Raw genomic sequence first — 23,319 nt, 5'->3', positions numbered from 1 at the left:
AACCTGGGAATTGGGTCCTTGGGGCTTGCCCCCGGGCCAGTGGTTGTAACTTGGGAAGGGGGGTTGAGGGGGCTTGCCCCCTGGCTACTGGTAGTAATCTGGGAAGGGGGTCGAGGGGTTGTCCCCTGGCTAGTGGTTGTGACCTTGGGAAGGGGGGTTGAGGGGGCCTTACCCCCCGGCTAGGGGTTGTCACCTGGGAACTACTAGGTTAGGTTAGGTGGGTTGGTTAGGTTCTGTACCCTATTACAAATCTCAAATGTATTAAATAATCATGTTTTGGCCTGTTTTCAGCCACTTACATGAACCATATATTTTGCCGACTGGTTATCTTGTGGTTGTTTTGCATTTCTGACCATTATTATTACTGCAAATTACTCGTTGATGACGTTTCCCTACCCCAAAAACCCCAGTTTCCCACTGGGGTCTCCCGTAATTGTCTTTATATAAGGAGGTCCAAAAACTCATGAATGGGTGGTTTGCCTCAATAATCATGGTCAGAAATGCATAGAACACAAGATAGTGAGTAGGAAAAATACATTGTTCATGTATTTGGTTAGAAATTGAAGTACTGTATCATATATTTACCCTTATGTGTAACTTTGGTCGCTAACGAATAGTTCCATTTAAAATATTTTTCTAAAATTCCCATTTTCGCTTAGCATTAGGACTTTGCAGCCATTTACAATTCTAGATATGTTTTTATGCCCGTAAAACCATGAAACCGGGCAGGAGTACGGCCTAACCTAATTTAGGACAGTGAATCCTTACCTATCGGTGATAGCTATGCTCCTCTTGCGAAATACCCCCCCTCCCAATGCTGCGTCCTTACATTAACAAAGGTGTCGTAACTTATTGTCTCTGGTTGCGAATTCAAGATTATCTATATTCCAATCGTCTGAGTTGTGGTAGAGGAAGGTATTACTGTAATGAAAAAAAATTTTCTGTGCCTCCAAATTAGTGTTTTCTAAAAATAAAGTGCCTTCGTAGCTGAAAAGGTAAAATTATTGTATAGTGGTGATATATGTAAGATAGTGGCCACCTGTATGTGTGATGACATCCAGGTAAGAATACGGCAGTGTTAGGGGGTTGCAGAGTGGCTTAATCACCCCTATTAGGTAAGTAGGTAAGGACACGGCTTTTAGGTTAGGTGGTGTTCTTGCGTAAAGGTTTTGCAGAAAAATGGACTATAAGTTGAGAAGAAAGTTCACTTTTTCAATGCATGCAGGAGAAACTGGCTGCTGATATACAAAGGCTCCGAATAGTGCAGTAAACAGTTGGTATTAATGAAAGGGACAATTTTCCGTGCCTCCAAATTGGTGTTTTCTAAAAAGAAGTGCCTTGTTATTGGAAAGGTAAAATTACAGAATGGTGTAATAAACAGTTTCATATGTTATATTTTCTGGTGTTTTAAAAGATTTTGATAATGATTTCTTGCGGAAATCCATAGTTTTGTGTGGGTATATTTTACCATATCTGAAAAGCTATGGGTTTGCACTAGGCATCATCATCAGTAATGTTCGAAACACTTTAAAATGTACCTTGTATCAGTCTAATTCTATATTTAAATTACCAACATTAAATTTTTCTGATTTTTGCCAGTCATAAAAAACATGTCCAGTAATGATAATGAAGCACGATCGAAACACTAAAGCTTTTGTTTGCCAGGATCACATGGAAAATGGGATTTTTCAATCCCATTTTCTATGTACAGTAGTCATTTGTACCCATGTGCATCATACAGTACTAAGTAAACCTCCTTAGTTAATTTAGCCTATGTTGGTACGCCAAATTAACACTAATTATTTATTGGTCTTTTTTCCGCCACAGCTGGCTTCACTCATTATTTAATATCTCGTTCTTATGTTGTGGCTAGCATAACATGTTTTGTTACATGTGTTAGCCCATTTGGATAGTATTTTGACATTATTTTAATTATCTAATTTATCACTTTATAATTGTTTTTTTCTCCACCATAGCTCGCTGCACTTGCAGTTTAACATTAATTTGTTGCTCTTATGTTCTGGCAAGCTGAGCATGTTTCGCTACATGCGTTAGCCACGTGAGATTGTATCTATAATAGTATATAATGTTTTGATTTTAATTAACTTCGAACAGATACTGTATTTGTTCCTGCACAAATACAAACCATCATCCTTTACATAGGTGAACAAAAGCAGCATAGCTGGAAGTACAGTAATTAAAAACGTAACACAGTGTTACCTGTCAGTAGCAGGGAGGCAACTGCCACCCCTCTGGCTCACTGACAACTTACTTAGATATCAGCCATCAGTGAGAACAGACGCGTTTGCTGGCTGGAATTTCGATATATGTAGTTTTGTTTTCCGTTTTTTCCAGTGTGTTTATAGATGTTGCATTTTGAAGGGGCTTTTTTGCGAATGTTCAGCACCTTTTTGAGTGTAAAAGTGTTTCTCAGACATTTGATTGAACAGGGAAACGAGATGTTTGAAATTCTTCATGGATTTACCACTGGTGTAGTTCAAGCCAAGAGTTCTTCTACAGTCTTTGACATCATGGGAGAAGGATATCTTTCTTAATATCTGTTTAATGTGGGTACGAGCTATTGCATTCCTGTTATGGGGAAAACTGTTGACTGCCAGCCAGGACAAAGCTGTCACCAAACATGGTCCAATTGTGGAATAAATCTTCCTGCTTAGAACCAGCGATAGAGATCTTATCTCTACCCATGGAATCGTGCCTTTAATATTTAGGTGTTGTCAGTGGTTGGGTAATCCTCATGAGTATGTAAATGGGACGAAACTCTTTTCTTCAAAAGAGGGACTACCACCCAGGTACATGATCTAAGTTGACCGTTCCCCTAGAAAGCCTTGGACTGACTATTATTGGACTATGGACAGGAGTTAACCCCTGAACAGTCTTCTTCCTTGCATTTGCTGTGGAAAGAACCTGTGGGTGGTATAGTCCCTCATGATACATTCCCAATTTCGGTATACAAAAAAACTTCCTGTCCCCCGTAATACACAGTATCGGGGGTTAGAAACGAGAATCAGTCAACAAATGGATCCTGGTTTTTCCTCCTTCCTGACCACAGGAGGTCATTGACTGGATCCTGTAGCCACCCTCTCCCTCTTCCTCAGGAAGAAATTGAGTCAAAGCACACAAAGTGAGGTGAATAAGGGATAGCACCACTGTAGAAACATAGGTTACAAATGAGGTAGTACTGTTTCTCTGAAGCTTTCCAGTGGACGAGAGATATACAAGAGGGCAGTGCTCGACCCGATTACTCTAACAGCCCACTTATTTCCTGGCAAAAGGAAATCGGGACCAGAGAAACTGAACAGTAGGATGCAGATCCTATCACGCGAGCGCCAGTGCAAACCTCAGCGCGATTCCCATAGGGAGGCACAATGCGAGCCACCGCGCGAGCCGACAGGAACGAGAGCTACCAGGTCGTCATCCTCACGTTCCTCTCCCCGCAAGCGCAGACCAGCGCACTCGCAGGAGGGAGGGAAGTCTCCAGATAGGTCCAGGAACCAACCTTCTTCTTCTTCCCTTTCTTTTCAGGCAGGCCCAGTTGTCGTTTCTACTCCGAAGGATCGCCCGATCCCCTTCCCTCCAGAGGGAGTCTCTGACAGCGCAGGTGTCAGTAAGCAGCCATGGTTCGGGTCCCTCATCAGAGCTGTCGTGCAGGCTGTCAAACCTGCCTTCGCTGAGATGGGCCTCAAATCAATGGCGGCTCCGCCCCACTGAAGAGGAAGAGAGGAGTAGAAGTCGTGGTAACTTCTCCAAGGGTCAAGCTGGCTCCTCGGACATCCTTGAGGAAGGCTCCCTCCCCCCCAGACTTTCTCTCCCTCTCCTGTGGACGAGGATTTTCCGTCCTCGGGAATCTTCCGAGGTGAGGCATTCTCCCATCGCACCAATGGGAGAAACCCCGCCTCGCGCAGGAGAATCGTCCCGGGTTGGGGCGGAGAAGAGCCCTCAGACGTCGTTGTTGGAGTCCTGTATTCCTCCCAGGAGGGAACCTAAGGACTCCAAGACAGTTCCCAAGTCATCTTCAAGAATTCGCCCAGAGCCAACAGGACCCGCAGAGAACGTCCACGTGTCCCCCCAAGAAGAGCCTTTGGGGATGGGAGACTTTGCTGCCAGTTCTCTAGGAGGGGAGCCACAGGAGTCAGATTATGCCTTCTGGCAGGTTCTGACCCTGATGAGGCATCTCAACAGGTTTCCTGATCGTAAGATTCCTCTTCAAGAGGGCAAGGACACGGCCCTGGACCGAGTCTTTGGCACTCAGAAGCCTGCTAAGGCCAGTGCAGCTTTGCCCTGGTCCCAAGGGGTGAAGAGTGCCAGGGATAAGGTTGAGGGCCAGCTCTCTGAGCTCGCCTCCTCCAGCCGTTCCACTGCTGGCAACAAGCTCCTCCCTCCTCCTCGTATCCACCAGAGGAGGTACTTTTAAATCATGGAGGAGTCTTGTTTAGCTCTTCCCTTGCACCACACTGTGGAAGAGCTTACCAAGGGAGTCCCTCTTGTGAGACTCTCTAGCCGGCAAGTGACTTTCTCGGCGACAGAGATCCTAAGCCAGGAGAAAGTTTCGAAGTGTACCATGCAGGCTACTTCGTGGCTGGACATCTGGCTGGGGTCTCTTGGCATCCTGTTGCAATCCGAAGACCTGTCTAAGGAGAGCACCAGGAAGGCCCTGGAGACCTTCCTCCTCTCGGGCACCCGCACCATTGAGTTTCTGGCCCACCAAGTCTCGAACTTGTGGGCCAATTCGATCCTGAAACGACGTGATGCGGTGGCAGAGAGGTTCCACACAAAGGTCCCAACCGTTGAGGACAGCAGGCTCAGACATTCTTCCATTATGGGGAAGAATTGTTTGAGCCTAAAGATGTGGAACAGGCAGCCGAGAGGTGGAGGAAGTCCAACCAGGACTCCCTCTTTCATAGGGCTCTTACATCGAAGTCCTATAAACCTCTGGCACCTCAACAACCTCGCCCGTCCAAGACGACGAAACCGGCTGTGGCAGCAAAGACAATAGTGTCGAGGCCCTTTCCTGTCAAAGACAAGAAAGGCAAAAAGTCCTCCAGGGGAGGCAAGAATCCTAGAGGGAGTGGCCGAGGCCGCAAACGCTAGGATTGGCAATCCCCCTGCATGTCCACCAGTGGGGGGAGGCCTTCAAAGTTGCGCAGACAGGTGGCAGCAACTTGGGGCCGATTCCTGGACGATTTCCGTAATCAGTCAGGGATATTGCGTCCCGTTCATAACATCTCTACCTCCCCTGACAGCGGATCCAGTATCGTTGAGCTCCTTTGCCATGGGATCGGCAAGGGGGCAAGCCCTACGGGCAGGAGTCGAGACCATGTTAAAGAAGGTTGCTCTCCAGGAGGCCGTCGATGGTTCCCCAGGCTTTTTCAGTCGACTCTTTCTTGTAAAGAAGGCGTCTGGAGGCTGGAGACTAGTCATCGACCTCTCAGCCCTGAACAGGATTGTCAAACAAACCCCATTCAGCATGGAGACGGCGGACACGGTCAGACTTGCGGTGAGACCACAAGACTTCATGTGTACACTGGACCTGAAGGACGCGTACTTCCAGATCCCAATCCATCCATCTTCAAGGAAGTACTTAAGATTCAGCCTAGACAACAAGATCTACCAGTTCAAGGTGCTGTGTTTCGGTCTCTCCACAGCACCTCAGGTATTCACCAGAGTGTTCACCCTGACTTCTTCGTGGGCACACAGGATCGGCATCCATCTCCTCCGTTATCTGGACGACTGGCTGATCCTGGCAGACTCGGAGTCGACCCTTCTTCGACACCGAGACAAACTTCTGGGACTTTGCCAAGATCTAGGGATCATGGTAAATCTCGAGAAGTCTTCTCTGCTTCCAACTCAGCGACTGGTATATCTAGGCATGATCTTGGACACCAATCTCCACAAAGCCTTCCCATCAGACGACAGGATAGCAAAGCTGAGGAGGGTCACAGATTCTTTCCTCAGACGAGAAGAACTCCCAGCCCAATCGTGGTTACGTCTCTTCGGTCACCTTTCTTCACTGGCCCGTCTAGTTCCAAATGGTCGCCTCATCCCTGCAATGGCGACTAAAGTCCCGGTGGAATCAAGGACACGATTCCCCGGACGTCTTGGTCCCTATGGGTCCTGCGGAACGGACGGACCTTCAGTGGTGGGTGACGGATGAAAACCTACGAAAGGGAGTGGATCTTCTCGTCCTCCCCCCGGATTTGATGCTGTTCTCGGACGCCTCAAAAAAAGGGTGGGGGGCCCATGTTCTGAACCACAGGACCTCAGGCCTCTGGTCAGAATCAGAAAAGTGCCTCCACATAATCCTGCTAGAAATGAAGGCCGTATACCGGGCACTTCAACAGTTACAACAATACCTGGCGGGTCACTCCGTGGTGGTGACGAGTGACAACACCACGGTAGTGGCTTACATCAACAAGCAGGGAGGTACCTTTTCAGAGCAGCTATCCCATCTTGCAGTAGAGATACTGAGATGGACCGAAGTCCACTCGATTCCACTATCAGCTCGCTTCATTCCAGGCAAGAGGAATGTGCTCGCCGACAGTCTGAGCAGAGCATCTCAGAAAGTGAGTACCTAGTGGTCTTTGGACCGTCTAGTAGCCAACAAAGTCCTGACTTTGTGGGGTTCCCCGAAGGTGGATCTGTTCGCGACAGCTTTGAATTTCAAGCTTCCGCTGTACTGCTCCCCAGTCCCGGACCCCAAGGCACTCTGGCAAGATGCCTTCCAACAACGGTGGGACAACATCGACATTTACGCCTTTCCCCCTTTCTGTCTGATGAGAAGGGTACTCAACAAGACCAGAATATCGGTCAACCTTTCGATGACCTTGATAGCTCCGCTATGGCATCACGCAGAGTGGTTCCCGGACCTTCTGCAGCTCCTGACGGAACTCCCGAGAGAACTTCCTCCTCGACACGAGCTACTCAGACAACCACATGCCAACATCTTCCACAAAGCCGTAGCATCGCTGTGGCTTCACGCACGTGGAGACTATCCAGCGTCTCCTCACAGAGAGAGGCTTTTCGCAACAAGTTGCTGAAAGGATGTCTCGACACCTGCAAAAGTCATCCGCTGGGTTCTACCAGGCAAAGTGGAGAGTCTTCTGTGGTTGGTGTCGTGGAAGGGGTATCTCTCCACTCGATGCCACTATACCAGCAATAGCGGAGTTTCTCGTGTATTTGCGGGAAGAAATGCGCCTTTCAGTCTCGGCAGTGAAAGGCTATCGCTCAGCCTTAAGTCTTGCCTTCAGGCTCAAAGGAATGGATATTTTCTCTTTGCTGGAACTTTCTCTACTCATACGAAGTTATGAACTTACCTGCCCTCAGTCGGAAGTGAGACCTCCTCCATGGAACGTGGTTCGAGTCCTCAGGTCTCTTAGGAGACCTCCTTTCGAACCATTACGCCAGGCTTCTGATCGCCACCTGACTTGGAAGACGGTGTTCCTACTCGCTTTGGCCTCGGCCAAGCGAGTCGGCGAACTTCATGGTCTCTCGTATGACATCGCCCATTCAAGGGGATGGGGGGGAGGTAACGTTCAGATTCGTCCCTGAGTTTGTTGCTAAGACTCAAAATCCAGATTGCCGGACCCTCGGTTCGACTCTTTCCGTATTTCGAGTCTCCGTTCTGTAACAGATGACCCAGACCATCTCCTACTGTGCCCAGTAAGGAGTCTGAGGCTCTATCTTAAGAGAACAGCTACAATTCGTCCTCGGGTGCAAGCATTGTTCGTGAGCACGGGAAGGACGAAGAGGAGGGTCACTAAGAATACAATCTCAGCGTGGATTCGCTGGGTTATCCATCATTCACTGATTCCCAATCCTCCTCCGTCATGTCGCCCTAGAGCACATGATGTCAGAGGCATTGTTACGTCCCTGACATTCAAGAAGAATTACTCAGTGATGCAGGTTTTACAAGCAGGGGTTTGGAAGCGTCAAACGACCTTCACAGCCCACTACCTGCAAGACGTGACCCACAGGAGGCTCGATTCGTTTTCTATCGGCCCTGTGGTGGCTGCACAACAGCTGGTTTAAACTTCAGGCTCCTTAATGGACAAGTAGCAGAAGGTTGAGGGCATTGTTACCCGGTTTTAGTCTGCATGAATGAAAAGGTATGCTTGGCCCTTAATCTTTTCTTCATTCTCCCCTCTCTTGGGGAAAGCAGCATCCTGGGTTCTTTGCACAGATGACCTCAAACCATTGCAGGTAAACTGTGTTTCCGTGTGTTCCTAGTATTAAGATAATACTGTCACGTCCCCATACCCTTACGAGGTGGTATTGGGAACGTCCTATCCTAAAATTCCATCTAAAGGACTTCAGGTCAACTTCCTAGGACGAGTCACACTTCATTCCTTCACACACAAGCTTACGTAGGCCGCGGTCCTTGCAGAGCAAGGCACTTGCGAGGTGCAGGGACTCCTTATCTTGAGCACTGACACACTCAGATACTGAGTCCCCGGGCTAAAAGCCAAAAGCCAGTAACGGCTGGGACTTACCACCCTACCTAAGGGTTAAGTCACCCATATTAAATAGCGTGGTTTGTATTTCGGTTATGGAACAAATGACAAATTCGTAGATAATTTGTATTTTTCCTAACCATACAAACCTTAGCTATTTAATCAAACTTGCTCGCCAGCCCTGTCCCCTGGGAAGTCCTACCTCTAAGCAAAGTGAGCTAATCACAGGTGTGTGAGGGGGGGAGAGGTAGCTAGCTACCCCTCCCTACCCCTCGCTAACTAGCGTGGGGGTAGTAAACCCTCGTTAAAATTCTAATGGCTCGTCTTTTCAGCTACACCAAAAGTAATACCCATGTTAAATAGTTAAGGTTTGTATGGTTAGGAAAAATACAAATTATCTATGAATTTGTCATGTAATCTCATTGTGTGGTTACCTATATCTTAATTATGTTCTGTAATTTTCTAATTAGGTTAATCTTTCTTTCTCTAAAGGTCTCGTCAATTTTGAGGAAGAAGCACGAGTCCCTAACTGCTGAAGATAAGCGTGTACTTGAAGAAAATGCTGAACTTGTGGAGCAGTTTCATAAAAGGTAAGACTGTTCATACTTTTGGATGAATTCAACAATTTTACGATATATATTAAGTCACATTCTTAGCAAAGTTTGTCCTGATCCCCTTAGATACAGCTCACTACAATTTTGACTTAGCACTAGGTCCTTGCTTACACTGTACTGGTAAGTGGTGAATACAAACGTAACATCATTTTTTTTTTCAATCCGAGTTTGTTGACCACCACACTATGAGGTACCCATTTTATGCTTCTACTCTGATTTTGTTGATGAGTAGATAGTCCAGGAAACTGATTACAATGTGACCTATGGTATGTAGGTCCAGTATTTTATTGGTTAGCTTCTTCATACAAACTAACACTATCCAAAAACCTAAAAAAAGTTGCTATGATACTTTCTTACTAGACAAAGAAATATCAGAATTTGTTATAGTTTAAGTTTACTAAAGAATTATCTAAAATTTTTATAGTGGAATCCTTTTCCCTCATCATAGGCTCAGTCTGGAAAAAGACATTGTTCTCGCACAATATACAAACCATCGTCCTTTACACAGGAGAATGATAGTAGCGAAGCTGGAATATGGCAGTTAAAAATTATTACGAGGTGCCAACAACCGACCATTAGTGGGAAGGCTCACCGACAGACAACTTTGATAGAAGCTGTCAGTAAGGACAGACTGAGTGTGTTTGATGATGTCTGCAGAGATGCGGAAATGTTCAGGGGCACCACCCAAGACCTACGGTACCTTCATGAGCACTAGGGACAAAGATCCTCAACAGTTATGCCCAGCCTGCAGAGGACACTCATGCACCCAGGCCTCCCCTGTGATGAGTGTCGGGAGTGGTCGCCTTCCCAGTGGGAGTAATATGGCAGGATGAGGAAGAAGGTCCGACTTTTTTCTTCAACAACTGATACTTTGCCCTCTGACTCCTCTCCATCGAGCAGGAGTGGTGGCTCTTTAACATTAAGGGAAGCCTTGGGGCAAGGGGGTCCTCTCGTTTCCCCTAGCGAAATGGGTGGGCCTACTTCTCAGGGACCCTTCTACTTCTTTTCAAGGTTTGCCTTCCGAGGAGTGGTAGAAGCAGGCCCTTTCTTCAGGTCACCAGCAAGAGCCGCTTGCAGCCCCAGTTTTGGAGGATGTCTGCCCTTCATTGTGGTCGAAGAAATCTGTCGTTGTCTCCCGACAACCTTTGGAGACTTCTGAGGGAGACATTTCTCCCAGGCAACCTTCCTGGGGGAAGCACCCTTTATCTCCTGTACTAAGGACTTCCAAGCAAGTGCCTTATCCAAGCCACCATCAAAGGAGCTCTCCTTCAGAGCCCACTAGCTCCCCGGAGTGTGCTCGCAGGGTTGTTTCACAACCTATGCCAGATTTTTCATTTTCGGAGGGGGGTTCTTAGGCAAGTCTCTTGTAAGCGAGCCTCTTCTTCACCCCAGAGGTCTTCAGGATTTTCTGGAGATGACTCTCCAGCATGCGCTTCTTCATCACTCGCTTCTCCATCATGCGCCTTTCTTTCAAGCGCCTCCCCCACCAGACGTGCTTCATCCCAACGCACATCACCCATCAGATGCACTTCACCCAGCAGAAGTACATACTGAGAATGTATCTACTGTACTTGGAAGAACTGCCCATGTACATTTTCCCTTTATAGGCAAGGCGAGAGGTTACATATCTGGAACAGTCCCATCCCCGAAAATACATTTCAGTAAAGCACACGGTTCATGCAATCATCGTGCTTGTCGAACCCTACACGATTGGACACCTTATGCCTGTTCCTTAGTGACTTTCGGTTAAGAAAAAACTGGCATCACCTTTATTCCAGCTTTCCCAGTTCACAATATTAGTGGAATAGGAATCCATAATGTTTTACATTGCTTGTACAGGCTGCAAAATCTTCCATTCACGAGCACCGAGGTTTCCTTGTATTGTTTTCCTTAATGTTTTATCTTCATGGCAATGTTCATATTGTGTTCTCTCCTGGCAAGACAAATCCCCTCAAGTTTGTTCTCCACGATCTTAGTTCCCACAGGATCGACCACATGCAGGGATCAGAAACCATATGATCAGTAGCTGTGATCGGGAATGGCAACTGGGAACCATTTGTTTGCCAGCTGTGATTATTATTAATTATTATTTGGAACTATGCAATCATGAACCACATGAACGGAACTTACAATCATTCTACGGGTAATCATCACCTTTGAGTCACCAGGTAACTAGTTCACCTGTTCCTGTTACCTTTACCTTACTAGTGCCCGAAGAGATCACTGAAGCATAGGACAATCGATAGGGCACAGGAATCTCCACAAAATTGGCCAGTGCACACTATCAAAGGCTTTTTCATAGTCCACAAATGTCATCAAAAATGGAATTCTATTAGTGCGGGAGCTCACAGAGATTTGTATTACATTTCGAGTACAAAAGGTTTGATAGCTAAAATCATCAGCTAGTATGATGGGGATCCTCGAATGGTCATTCTTAAGTTATGCCGTTGGTGCGTTGAGTAGGGGGCGCAGCTTGAACTGCCCCCCAAATCCGGTTTAAATTGCATTTTTAAATATTTAACTTTGCCGGTGAATATATAATAGCTGCAACTCTGTTGCTCGACAGACACATACAGTAAAAACTCGCCAGCGATCGCTATACAGGTTGCGGGTGTACCCACCAGCGCCAACTGTCGGCCAGATACCACTCTCGATGTAAACAAAGACTCAATTTCTTCTCTGTCGACGTGTCGACAAGACGTACTTTACTCGCTGTTGAACCTGGAGTTTTTCCCATCATATTTGGTGAAGTACTTTAATTTGGTTTGAGCTTTCGCAGTACAGGTGTTTTTTCTTCAAATAAATCCTTGAACTCTTTTTTGGATCGGATTAATTGTTGATGACTTAGATCGTTTTTGGAATTTTCCCTTGACTAATTCAAAATGGCTGACCCTTCACAAGTTCCCAAGTTCAGAAAATGTAATGCTAGGGACTGTCATAGGCGTCTTCCAAAGGCTTCTCTCGACCCTCACACTGTTTGTTCCAATTGTCGGGGTAAAACCTGTCAATTGGAAGATCGGTGTGAGGAATGCGTGGGCCTTTCGGAATTCGATTTTATCGAATTTGATAAATACACACGCAGACTAGAGAGAGATAGGGTAAGGAGAAGTTCTTCTAGGTCGGTAGATTTTTCCTCTCCACATGCCCCTGAACCTAATCCTTCCCCTGTAGTGGTTGTTCCTAACCCCCCTCCTAGCACTCAGGAACCGTCGATGCAAGACATGATGCGTGCTATTCATGCCTTGGGGGAGAGAGTTGAGGCCTTAGCAAGTGACCGGAATCAACTCATGGCGGACGTAAAGGAACTAAAGTGCCAAAGTGCCACGGCGGAAAGTGTTAAAGTGCCTAGTGTTTCTCAAAGTGTTGTGAACAGTGTTGCGCTCGAGGGTTCGTCTGTTCGTGCCTGTCGTCCACCTAGTCCGGGACCTCTTGCAAGCTCCCAAGCCCAGGGGAGAAGCAATGTCGTACGACTCATGGGTTCGAGAGGCCTTGATCAGCGAACAGACGTTCCCTCTATGGTATCAGGCGTATCTCTCCAAGATCGCCCCTACCAACGTAAGACGAGAGAGCCCATTTTTACCTCGTCGTCCGAAGGTGTTTCTCGTAAGAAACCTTGGACCAAGGTCTCCAGACCTTTAAAGCGTAAGTCGGTCCCTTCAGGACAAGTCCAACGTCCCGGTTGTAGCCACTGGGACAGTTCGGACCCGTTGCCGTCATCTGATGACTGCTCGCCGCCTAAGAGAGACAAGGTTGTGCCGTCTCAGTCGCTCACCCCGTCTGTTACCGCACCTGCTTCCGTAGACCCTAAATGGGTGTTACTGCAAGACATGCAGTCCAAGCTTGCGTCCTTGATGGAGGACTACAATGCGGAGAAGGTTGCCGCTGAACCTACTGGCCAACAACCATCCAAGCGGTCTGTTGTGCGTCCTGTTGACGTTGAGGTAGCTTTCTCGCGTCAACCAGTTGGGGTAGTACCTCCACCGATGCGACCCAGTGTGGATTTCCAGCCGCACGTTGACGTTAGGCAACGCACGGATGTGGTTGGTGACGTTCAGGACGTTCATCAACCATCAGAGGTGACTTGTTTTGACGCGGTGCGTCAACCTCCGCAACCCGGTATGGTGTTGACTGCACAACCCAGACGGTCTAAACAGTCTCGGGTGAACGCTGTGCGTCCTCGCGCACCTGTGGTTGTTGACAGTTCCCAGACTGTTCAGCAGTTCCATGACGCTGCGTCCGGCTCCGTCACGTATGCACCAGTGCGACCAGACTCGGCGAGTCAAACGTTGCCCACACCTTTGCCGTTTTCTCATCAGTTATCGGATGAGGAACTGTCAGATGAGGACGTTGCTGAACCACATCCTGAGGATCAACCTTCAGAACTTGATGAGCCTAAAGCAGTTCAACCATCCTTGGACTTTAGAAAAGTCATGGCTGTGTTTAAGGAGTTGTTCCCTGACCACTTTATTTCTGTGGCTCCTCGTTCGCCGCCGTCAGAGTTTGTCTTAGGCGTTCCTACTACCATGCCTGCCTTTACTAAACTCGTTCTCTCTCGCTCATCCAAGAGAGCTTTACGGCTGTTAGGCGATTGGTTAGAGACCAAGAGGAGTTTAGGGAAGACAGCATTTGCCTTCCCCCCATCTAAACTCTCGTCTAGATCGAGCGTCTGGTATGCCACGGTGCGTCAACCTCCGCAACCCGGTATGGTGTTGACTGCACAACCCAGACGGTCTAAACAGTCTCGGGTGAACGCTGTGCGTCCTCGCGCACCTGTGGTTGTTGACAGTTCCCAGACTGTTCAGCAGTTCCATGACGCTGCGTCCGGCTCCGTCACGTATGCACCAGTGCGACCAGACTCGGCGAGTCAAACGTTGCCCACACCTTTGCCGTTTTCTCATCAGTTATCGGATGAGGAACTGTCAGATGAGGACGTTGCTGAACCACATCCTGAGGATCAACCTTCAGAACTTGATGAGCCTAAAGCAGTTCAACCATCCTTGGACTTTAGAAAAGTCATGGCTGTGTTTAAGGAGTTGTTCCCTGACCACTTTATTTCTGTGGCTCCTCGTTCGCCGCCGTCAGAGTTTGTCTTAGGCGTTCCTACTACCATGCCTGCCTTTACTAAACTCGTTCTCTCTCGCTCATCCAAGAGAGCTTTACGGCTGTTAGGCGATTGGTTAGAGACCAAGAGGAGTTTAGGGAAGACAGCATTTGCCTTCCCCCCATCTAAACTCTCGTCTAGATCGAGCGTCTGGTATGCCACGGGAGAAGTTCTCGGCTTGGAAGTTCCTGCCTCTGCCCAGGGCGACTTCTCAAGTCTTGTAGACTCTCCCCGCCGCCTTGCCATGAGACGCTCGAAGATTTGTTGGTCACCCTCGGACCTGGACCACCTTCTTAAAGGTATATTTAGGGCGTTCGAAGTCTTTAACTTCCTAGACTGGTGTTTAGGAGCCCTGAGTAGGAAAATCTCTTCTGCTGATAAGGATGTTTCCTTACTCATTATGTCCTGCATGGACATGGCCGTCCGTGATGGGTCTAACGAACTTGCCGCTTCATTCACGTCCGGAGTCCTGAAGAAACGAGAATCTCTATGTTCTTTCCTGTCTGCTGGAGTGACGCCATGCCAAAGATCTGAGCTACTCTTTGCGCCCTTGTCCAAGTGCCTGTTTCCTGAAGTCTTGGTTAAGGAAATTGCCTTGTCTTTAGTGCAGAAGGACACCCACGATCTAGTTGCGTCCTCGGCTCGCAAAGCTCCCCCTTTGCCTGCATTGTCTGCTAGACCTAGGATAGACACTCCAGCGTCTCGGTTTATCCCGCCCTTTCGTGGCAGAGCCTCCAGCAGGGGAGGTGCTCGTGCCGAAGGGAAGAGAGGGAAGAGAAAAGGATCCAAGTCCTCTAAGGGCAGAGTCTGACTGCCCGCAACTTCAGACAGCAGTAGGTGCCAGACTCAAGAACTTCTGGCAAGCCTGGGAGAAGAGAGGCGCAGATCAACAATCTGTGAGGTTGCTCAGAGAGGGGTACAAAATCCATTTTGTACGCAAACCCCCTCTAGCGACTTCCCCCATCGATCTCTCTCCCAGGTACAGAGAGGAAGAAAAGAGACAAGCCCTGAAACTGGAAGTGTCTCTTTTGCTAGAGAAGGGAGCGGTGGTCAAAGTCTCGGACCTTCAATCACCGGGGTTTTACAACCGTCTCTTCCTAGTATCAAAGAAGACAGGAGGTTGGAGACCGGTGCTAGACGTCAGTGCTCTGAATGTCTTTGTCACAAAGACGAAGTTTACCATGGAGACCACAAAGTCAGTCCTAGCAGCGGTCAGAAAGGAAGACTGGATGGTCTCTCTAGACCTAAGGGACGCCTACTTCCACATCCCCTCAGACTCCCAACCCTTTCTGAGATTCGTCTTCGAAGATGTGGTGTACCAGTTTCGGGCCCTGTGCTTTGGCCTAAGCACAGCTCCTCTCGTGTTTACGAGGCTTATGAGGAATATGGCAAAATTCCTCCACTTATCGGACATCCGAGCCTCCCTTTATTTGGACGACTGGCTTCTCAGAGCCTCTTCCAGTCGTCGCTGTCTGAAGGATCTCAATTGGACTCTAGATCTGACCAAGGAATTGGGACTCCTAGTCAATTTGGAAAAGTCACAGCTGGTCCCATCCCAAACTATTCTGTATTTAGGGATGGAGATTCACAGTCAAGTTTTTCGGGCTTTTCCGTCGGCCCCCAGAATAGATCAAGCCCTGCTCTCCATCCAGAAGATGCTGAAGAAAGAACGCTGCTCAGTCAGGCTGTGGATGAGTCTGGTAGGGACGCTGTCATCCCTGGAGCAATTTGTCTCGCTAGGAAGGCTGCACCTCCGTCCTCTTTCAATTCCATCTGGCTTTTCACTGGAAAAAGGACAAGACGCTAGAGGCGGTCTCGATCCCGATTTCCGAAAAGATAAAGTCTTGTCTGACTTGGTGGAAGGACAATATCAGCCTACGAGAGGGTCTTCCCCTGGCAGTTCAGATACCCAACCACGTTCTCTTCTCGGACGCATCGGACTTGGGCTGGGGCGCGACGCTGGACGGTCGGGAATGCTCAGGTCTGTGGAACTCGAGTCAGAGGAGCATGCATATCAACAGCAAGGAGCTTTTGGCGGTTCATCTGGCCTTGATAAGCTTCGAGAATCTCCTTCGAGGCAAAGTGGTGGAAGTAAACTCGGACAACACCACGGCCTTGGCGTACATTTCCAAACAGGGAGGTACCCACTCACTGACGTTGTACGAGATCGCAAGGGACCTGCTCATCTGGTCAAAAGATCGAGGCATCTCCCTAATAACGAGGTTCATCCAGGGCGACTTGAACGTCCTAGCAGATTGTCTCAGTCGGAAAGGTCAAGTACAGTAATTCCAACCGAATGGACCCTCCACAAGGATGTGTGCAAGAGACTTTGGGCGACTTGGGGTCAACCCACCATAGATCTCTTTGCAACCTCGCTGACCAAGAGGCTTCCAATCTATTGCTCTCCAGTCCCGGACCCAGCAGCAATACATATAGATGCCTTCCTCCTAGATTGGTCACATCTGGATCTTTACGCATTCCCACCATTCAAGATTGTCAACAAGGTACTGCAGAAATTCGCCTCTCACGAAGGGACAAGGTTGACGTTAGTTGCTCCCCTCTGGCCCGCGAGAGAATGGTTCACCGAGGTACTTCGATGGTTAGTAGACGTTCCCAGAAGTCTTCCTCTAAGAGTAGACCTTCTACGTCAGCCACACGTAAAGAAGGTACACCAAAGCCTCCACGCTCTTCGTCTGACTGCCTTCAGACTATCGAAAGACTCTCGAGAGCTAGAGGCTTTTCGAAGGAGGCAGCCAGTGCGATTGCTAGAGCAAGGAGAGCGTCTACCATTAGAGTCTACCAATCGAAGTGGGAAGTCTTCCGAGACTGGTGCAAGTCAGTTTCCGTATCCTCGACCAGTACCTCTGTAGCCCAAATAGCTGATTTTCTCTTATACCTGAGAAAAGGACGATCCCTTTCAGCTCCCACTATCAAGGGCTACAGAAGCATGTTGGCCTCGGTCTTCCGGTATAGAGGCTTAGATCTTTCCAACAATAAAGATCTGCAAGACCTCCTTAAGTCTTTCGAGACCACTAAGGAGCGTCGTTTGGCTACTCCTGGGTGGAATTTAGACGTGGTCCTAAGATTCCTTATGTCAGACAGGTTTGAGCCTTTACAGTCAGCCTCCCTGAAAGATCTCACTCTTAAGACTCTTTTCCTGGTATGCTTAGCCTCGGCTAAAAGAGTCAGTGAGCTTCATGCCTTCAGCAAGAACATCGGGTTTTCGTCAGATAAAGCTACTTGTTCTCTGCAACTTGGTTTCCTAGCCAAAAATGAGCTACCTTCTCGTCCTTGGCCTAAATCTTTCGATATTCCTAGCTTATCGGAGATCGTAGGCAATGAACTAGAAAGAGTCTTATGCCCTGTTAGAGCTCTTAAGTTCTACTTAGCTCGTACTAAACCTTTACGAGGCCAATCTGAAGCGTTATGGTGTTCTGTTAAGAAACCATCCTTGCCTATGTCAAAGAATGCTTTGTCATATTTTATCAGATTGTTAATACGAGAAGCTCATTCACACTTGAGTGAGGAAGACCGATCTTTGCTTAAGGTTAAGACGCACGAGGTTAGAGCTGTAGCAACTTCCGTGGCCTTTAAGCAAAATAAATCTCTGCAAAGTATCATGGACGCAACCTATTGGAGAAGCAAGTCAGTGTTCGCGTCATTTTACTTGAAAGATGTCCAGTCTCTTTACGAGAACTGCTACACACTGGGACCATTCGTAGCAGCGAGTGCAGTAGTGGGTGAGGGCTCAACCACTACAATTCCCTAATTCCATATCCTTTTAATCTGTCTCTTGAAATGTTTTAATGTTGTTTTTATGGGTTGTCCGGAAGGCTAAGAAGCCTTTCGCATCCTGGTTGATTTGGCGGGTGGTCAAAGTCATTTTCTTGAGAGCGCCCAGATTAGGGGTTTGATGAGGTCCTGTTGTATGGGTTGCAGCCCTTGATACTTCAGCTCCTGGGGGTCTGTCAGCATCCTAAGAGGATCGCTGGGCTCCGTAAGGAAGACGTACTTACAAGGCAGAGTAATCGTCTAAGTCGACTTCCTTACCAGGTACCTATTTATTTTGGTTTTGTTATATTGATAACTGTCAAAATGAAATAAAAAACTCTTAGCTTATACGATGTAAACATATTTAACTCTGGTCTCTACCCACCTCCTTGGGTGTGAATCAGCTATTATATATTCACCGGCTAAGTTAAATATTTAAAAATGATATTTTAATTATAAAATAAATTTTTGAATATACTTACCCGGTGAATATATAAATTAAACGACCCTCCCTTCCTCCCCAATAGAGACGCAGTGGGATGAGAAGAAATTGAGTCTTTGTTTACATCGAGAGTGGTATCTGGCCGACAGTTGGCGCTGGTGGGCACACCCGCAACCTGTATAGCGATCGCTGGCGAGTTTTTACTGTATGTGTCTGTCGAGCAACAGAGTTGCAGCTATTATATATTCACCGGGTAAGTATATTCAAAAATTTATTTTATGATTAAAATATCATTTTGGAGTACATCAACCAAACCTGAGATAAAAGTTTCGTTTTGGCACTGTGATTACAGATGTGCCATTCTTAAATGGCGCAATTGGTGCAAAACGCATTTAAGAAGGGCTCAAAGGGGGCGCTACTGTCACATTTAAATCACAATTTGAGTACATCAATGAAAGTTTGTGGAAATATACCCTAGAGCTTCCTGATGAAGAATCAGTAATTCTTAAGTGTCAAATTTGGTGCAAAACCCATTTAAGAACGACCTAAAGAGGGCGCTATTTTTTGCACATTTAAAACACGTCTTACGTACATAAATGAAACATTGTAGAAATATTCTTTAGACCTTCCTGATAAAGGATCAACAGTTCTTAGGAGTTGAAGTTGGTGCAAACCCCATTTAAGAACGGCCTAAAGAGAGTGCAATATTAGCACATGGAGGATAAACATATATTTTCAAGTGCCATGACCTCTCTATGTACCATGAATAAAACTGTGAGAATCTTTGTTTTATATGATATAGAAGAACAAAGGAACTGCAAATTTATATATTTAAGTATTTATTTATACAAACAAAGTGCACTGGTGAACAGTGAATACAAGAAAAGGTGAACTGGTGAAGAGTGAATGCAAGAAAAGGTGCACTGGTGAAGAGTGAATACAAGAAAAGGTACACTGGTGAAGTGTGAATACAAGAAAAGGTGCACTGGTGAAGTGGGAAATACCCTACGTGCCAATACTGTTTACAACTCAATCTTCATTTATGCCATTTAACTGGATATCATAATTTAATATCTAACTTATTTAACTCGTGAATTATTTTTTTCTTTAAATGTAATGTTTCACACCTTTTGTAAGATAGTAGTAGTCGTAGATATGGTAAAACATTGCTATCTAATATGCTGCTACAGGTGATGACTGGGCAATAACAAGTCTATTTGCAAGTGATTATGCTCTTTGAAACCAAAACTGCCTTTTGATAGACACTCATATTAATTAGTGCACACATACATGTTTCACATTTGCTATAAATCTATTGCTAAAGTTTATAAGATGAAACATTAAAACTGCTGATGAATCTCTCTCTCTCTCTCTCTCTCTCTCTCTCTCTCTCTCTCTCTCTCTCTCTCTCTCTCTCTCTCTCTCTCTCTCTCTCTCTCTCTCTCTCTCTCTCTCTCTCTCTCTCTCTCTCTCTTTTTTAGGAAAAGATATGTGAATATACTTATAATCATGAGTTCAACTAGTATTTACTGGTATAGTTAATTATCATCTCAGCCTGCCTTTCTGTAACAAGATTTTAGTCATCCTCATCACAACACTCATCTTCATCTGAAGATGCAATGTCCAAGTCGTCCTCATCATTGTCCAATGCTTCTAAATCATCTGTTTCTGGGATAAGGCATTCATGGAAATGCTCCCCTTCGAATCAAACCGGTTTGTAATAGCCACCAACCAACTGCCAGCCATTTTCTTCAGAGGGATGCTGCTCTATATGAGTTTGATCTGCTCTTTGTTGTTAGCAACAATAGAGGCACGCTCAATTTAAGGACTGAGCTTTTCTTCGCAAGGTAGTAGTCCACTTGCATCTATGCCCTTCAAATTGGCTAGTAGGTATTTTCCATTTCCATTTGGTCCATGTCTTCATAAACTTCTCATACCTCAATTCATTCAGCCAAGTGTTTGCTCTATCCTCAGCTCCATACATTGGGGCTGTGAACCTCTGAAGAGCTTCATTCGTCGTACTAGAAATTGTAGAGCTCATTGCCATTACTCTGAAAGTCTTCTGATAGTCAGGTTGCTTTCCTAGAGTTGGAGAGGCCTGACCTTCCATTTTCTGACAAACGCTGATGCATACTCTGATCCTGTGAAGGCATGGAAAGCTGGCAATGCTGCACAAAGATATGGTATTAGTTCCTTCCATATTGCAGTCAGGCTGACTTAATGACGATTGCTCTTTGAAACTGTTCTTATATCCATCCGCAATGTTGGCTGAAAGCTATTGCAGTGGTACAATAATTTCACTGCAATATCTGTGTCTGATGCTGTGACCACTGTGTCAATTATCATGATCAACTGATAAGGGCTAATTCATCTACTGCGTTTCGCTGTATCATACCCTCTGTCACCTGGAACTTATAACATTCTCCTTAGACATCTAGGAAGACTTCACAATCGCCAAAAATTTTACACAATCGCCAAAAATTTTAGCATATGAAGAGTTTTGCCATTCATTGGTAGGAAACTGAGGTAACTGCTTCTTGAAGGACTTGGACTTTAGGGCATCGTTTAGATTTCTTGGCACTTGTCTCTGCTCTGACCTTGTGATGATGAAGGTTCTGTTGTCAGGTCCCCACCTGTCTCTTTCAGTGACCTTAATTGAAGTCTGTGGATAGTCATCAAAGTCTATGTGTATGCGTTTGGCTGACTTTGTTAAACTCTGGGTAAGAATACTTCTGGCTAGTCCTCTGTATGTGGGGACAAATTTGGTGGCAAGGTATGTAAGAGAAAATGTCCATCTATGATATAAGCACTGAAGTGCTTTGGCTGCTGTTCAAGACCTTTCAATTTACTCTCGATATATTAAAGAGCTCACTCCTATCGGTCTTTGACATCACTTCTTCAGTGCTGGTCAAGGACAGAGGTATTGGAATCAATGGGTACTGGAGAATATGCTGCATGTCATTGTCTCTTCTTGGTGGACAGTACAAGGAGACTTCCCATCAGATCACGTGATCCCTTAAGCACTGCATCTTAAAGTGTTATTTATCTGACGATTGCTTGCTCAGCCATCTACAAAGGTTTTCAGCTTTTCCTTCTTTATTAGATTTTCAAACAAATTTTATTTAGATTACTCATGCAAGCCTGGATGCATTCCTTGTGTCTGACTTTTCCTTTGGTTGGTACACAGAGAAGGCATTCATGGATTTCATCATTGGTACCTTTTCCTGTGGAAATATTGTACAATACCTCTGAACCTTCCCGTGTTTCAAATAGATTGTTCTTATCTAAGATTTGTTTGATGATTTTCTGAAGATCCTCATTGTCACATTGAATTCGTCTTGGCCTAAGTTCTGTAGTAAAATCTTCTTTGCTAGTCAATCCTGTCCTCTCTTGCTGCTGACTAATGAACGATGCTTGGGTAGCCTTTGTTACCATCCATCTAAGGTGAGCGGAGTAGTCATTAGTGAAAGAGGTGATTCCTGTCAGTCGAGATGTAGCGTTGGCATTACTGTAATAGTTTGTTCCAGTTGTAAATCTACAAGAATTCTGCTGAAATCATGTTCTGTCCTTCTCATTGTGTATACACCCCGATTAAGTATTTCTCTAAGTCTGGGATGAGTCGCATTAATATTCAATAGCACTAATTGGTATTTTGTTTACCACCGGGAATAGTTGATGTGGCCTGTGGCAAAGGACGGGTCAATAATCAGTGTAAGTGGGAAGACAGAGCTCGATGTTATTTGTCCGGTTAGCTCTTTCAAGTTGGTGAAACATGTTAATGTACTCCACATACATCATCCAGAACTTTGCAGTGTATCCATGAGCTCCTGATACAGTTGTCTTGGTGAATTCAGAATACTCTTTCGAAAATTTTTCAAAAAGATCTGCATTGATCACCAGCTCAATCCCATGGTTTCCTGCATTGGTATTTCCTTTCACAGTAGATATCAGGGTATGAAGCTCTTCTCTGTAATCACATGTTTCTAGAAAGGCCTTGAAATGCAGGCTTTCGAAGGCAAGGCAAAGAGAGGTTAGAGGCTCAGGCATTGGTTGAAGTGTTTACCTGTGAGGAACCCAATCAAAGAACCTGGTGTAAGTACCCCAGTCTCTATTGGCATGTCTGGTCGTCCTGATTCTGTTATGAGTTTTCCTTAAATTTTGAAATAACCCCGTAAACTCACAAAAGACCTCAATATGTTAGTGGGTTATCAAAATTTTAAATTAATTAAAAATATTACAAAATTTGTGATCAATTATTCAGCCAAAGGGAATAATAAAAACATCAGTTAAACCCTTCATAACTGGCTATCTTCCATACAAAGTAAAGGAGCCACAATACTGGTATTATGCAACCCTAATTTTTATAATCACGAGCCCCTGAAAAGAAAAGTTACAATTAGTACTATCATTCAAAAAATTTTATCACTTATATATTCAGTGAAACAACAGTAGTAATATCATAAACAGAAGAGCTCACAATAGCGTGTTGTGGCACATGTGGAGGAGAAGAAATTAGTGAATATATAGGCCTAAAGAAAGTGAATATAGGCCTTTTCAATAACCTAATAGTAACACCCTCTTTAGGCCGTTCTTAAATGGGTTTTGCACCAACTTCAACTCCTAAGAACTGTTGATCCTTTATCAGGAAGGTCTAAAGAATATTTCTACAAAGTTTCATTTATGTACGTAAGACGTGTTTTAAATGTGCAAAAAATAGCGCCCTCTTTAGGTCGTTCTTAAATGGGTTTTGCACCAAATTTGACACTTAAGAATTACTGATTCTTCATCAGGAAGCTCTAGGGTATATTTCCACAAACTTTCATTGATGTACTCAAATTGTGATTTAAATGTGACAGTAGCGCCCCCTTTGAGCCCTTCTTAAATGCGTTTTTGCACCAATTGCGCCATTTAAGAATGGCACAT

The 23,319-nt window shown here is 45.8% G+C and overlaps 1 protein-coding gene across 1 annotated transcript in view; it reads left to right on the top strand.

Annotated features, from left to right (window-relative positions):
- Positions 1 to 23,319, top strand: part of Sirt7 (sirtuin 7) — a 78,125-nt gene that overhangs the window by 2,879 nt on the left and 51,927 nt on the right. Inside the window, exon 2 of the mRNA XM_068380691.1 lies at positions 8,961 to 9,058. Within this exon, the coding sequence (XP_068236792.1) occupies positions 8,961 to 9,058 (98 nt within the window). The remainder of the gene's footprint in view (positions 1 to 8,960; positions 9,059 to 23,319) is intronic.

Source organism: Palaemon carinicauda, chromosome 9 (assembly GCF_036898095.1).
Source record: "Palaemon carinicauda isolate YSFRI2023 chromosome 9, ASM3689809v2, whole genome shotgun sequence".
In the NCBI taxonomy this organism is placed as follows: Eukaryota; Metazoa; Arthropoda; class Malacostraca; order Decapoda; family Palaemonidae; genus Palaemon; species Palaemon carinicauda.
The sequence above is the reverse complement of the archived record's forward strand: the minus strand, read 5'-3'. Positions and strand labels throughout refer to the sequence as shown.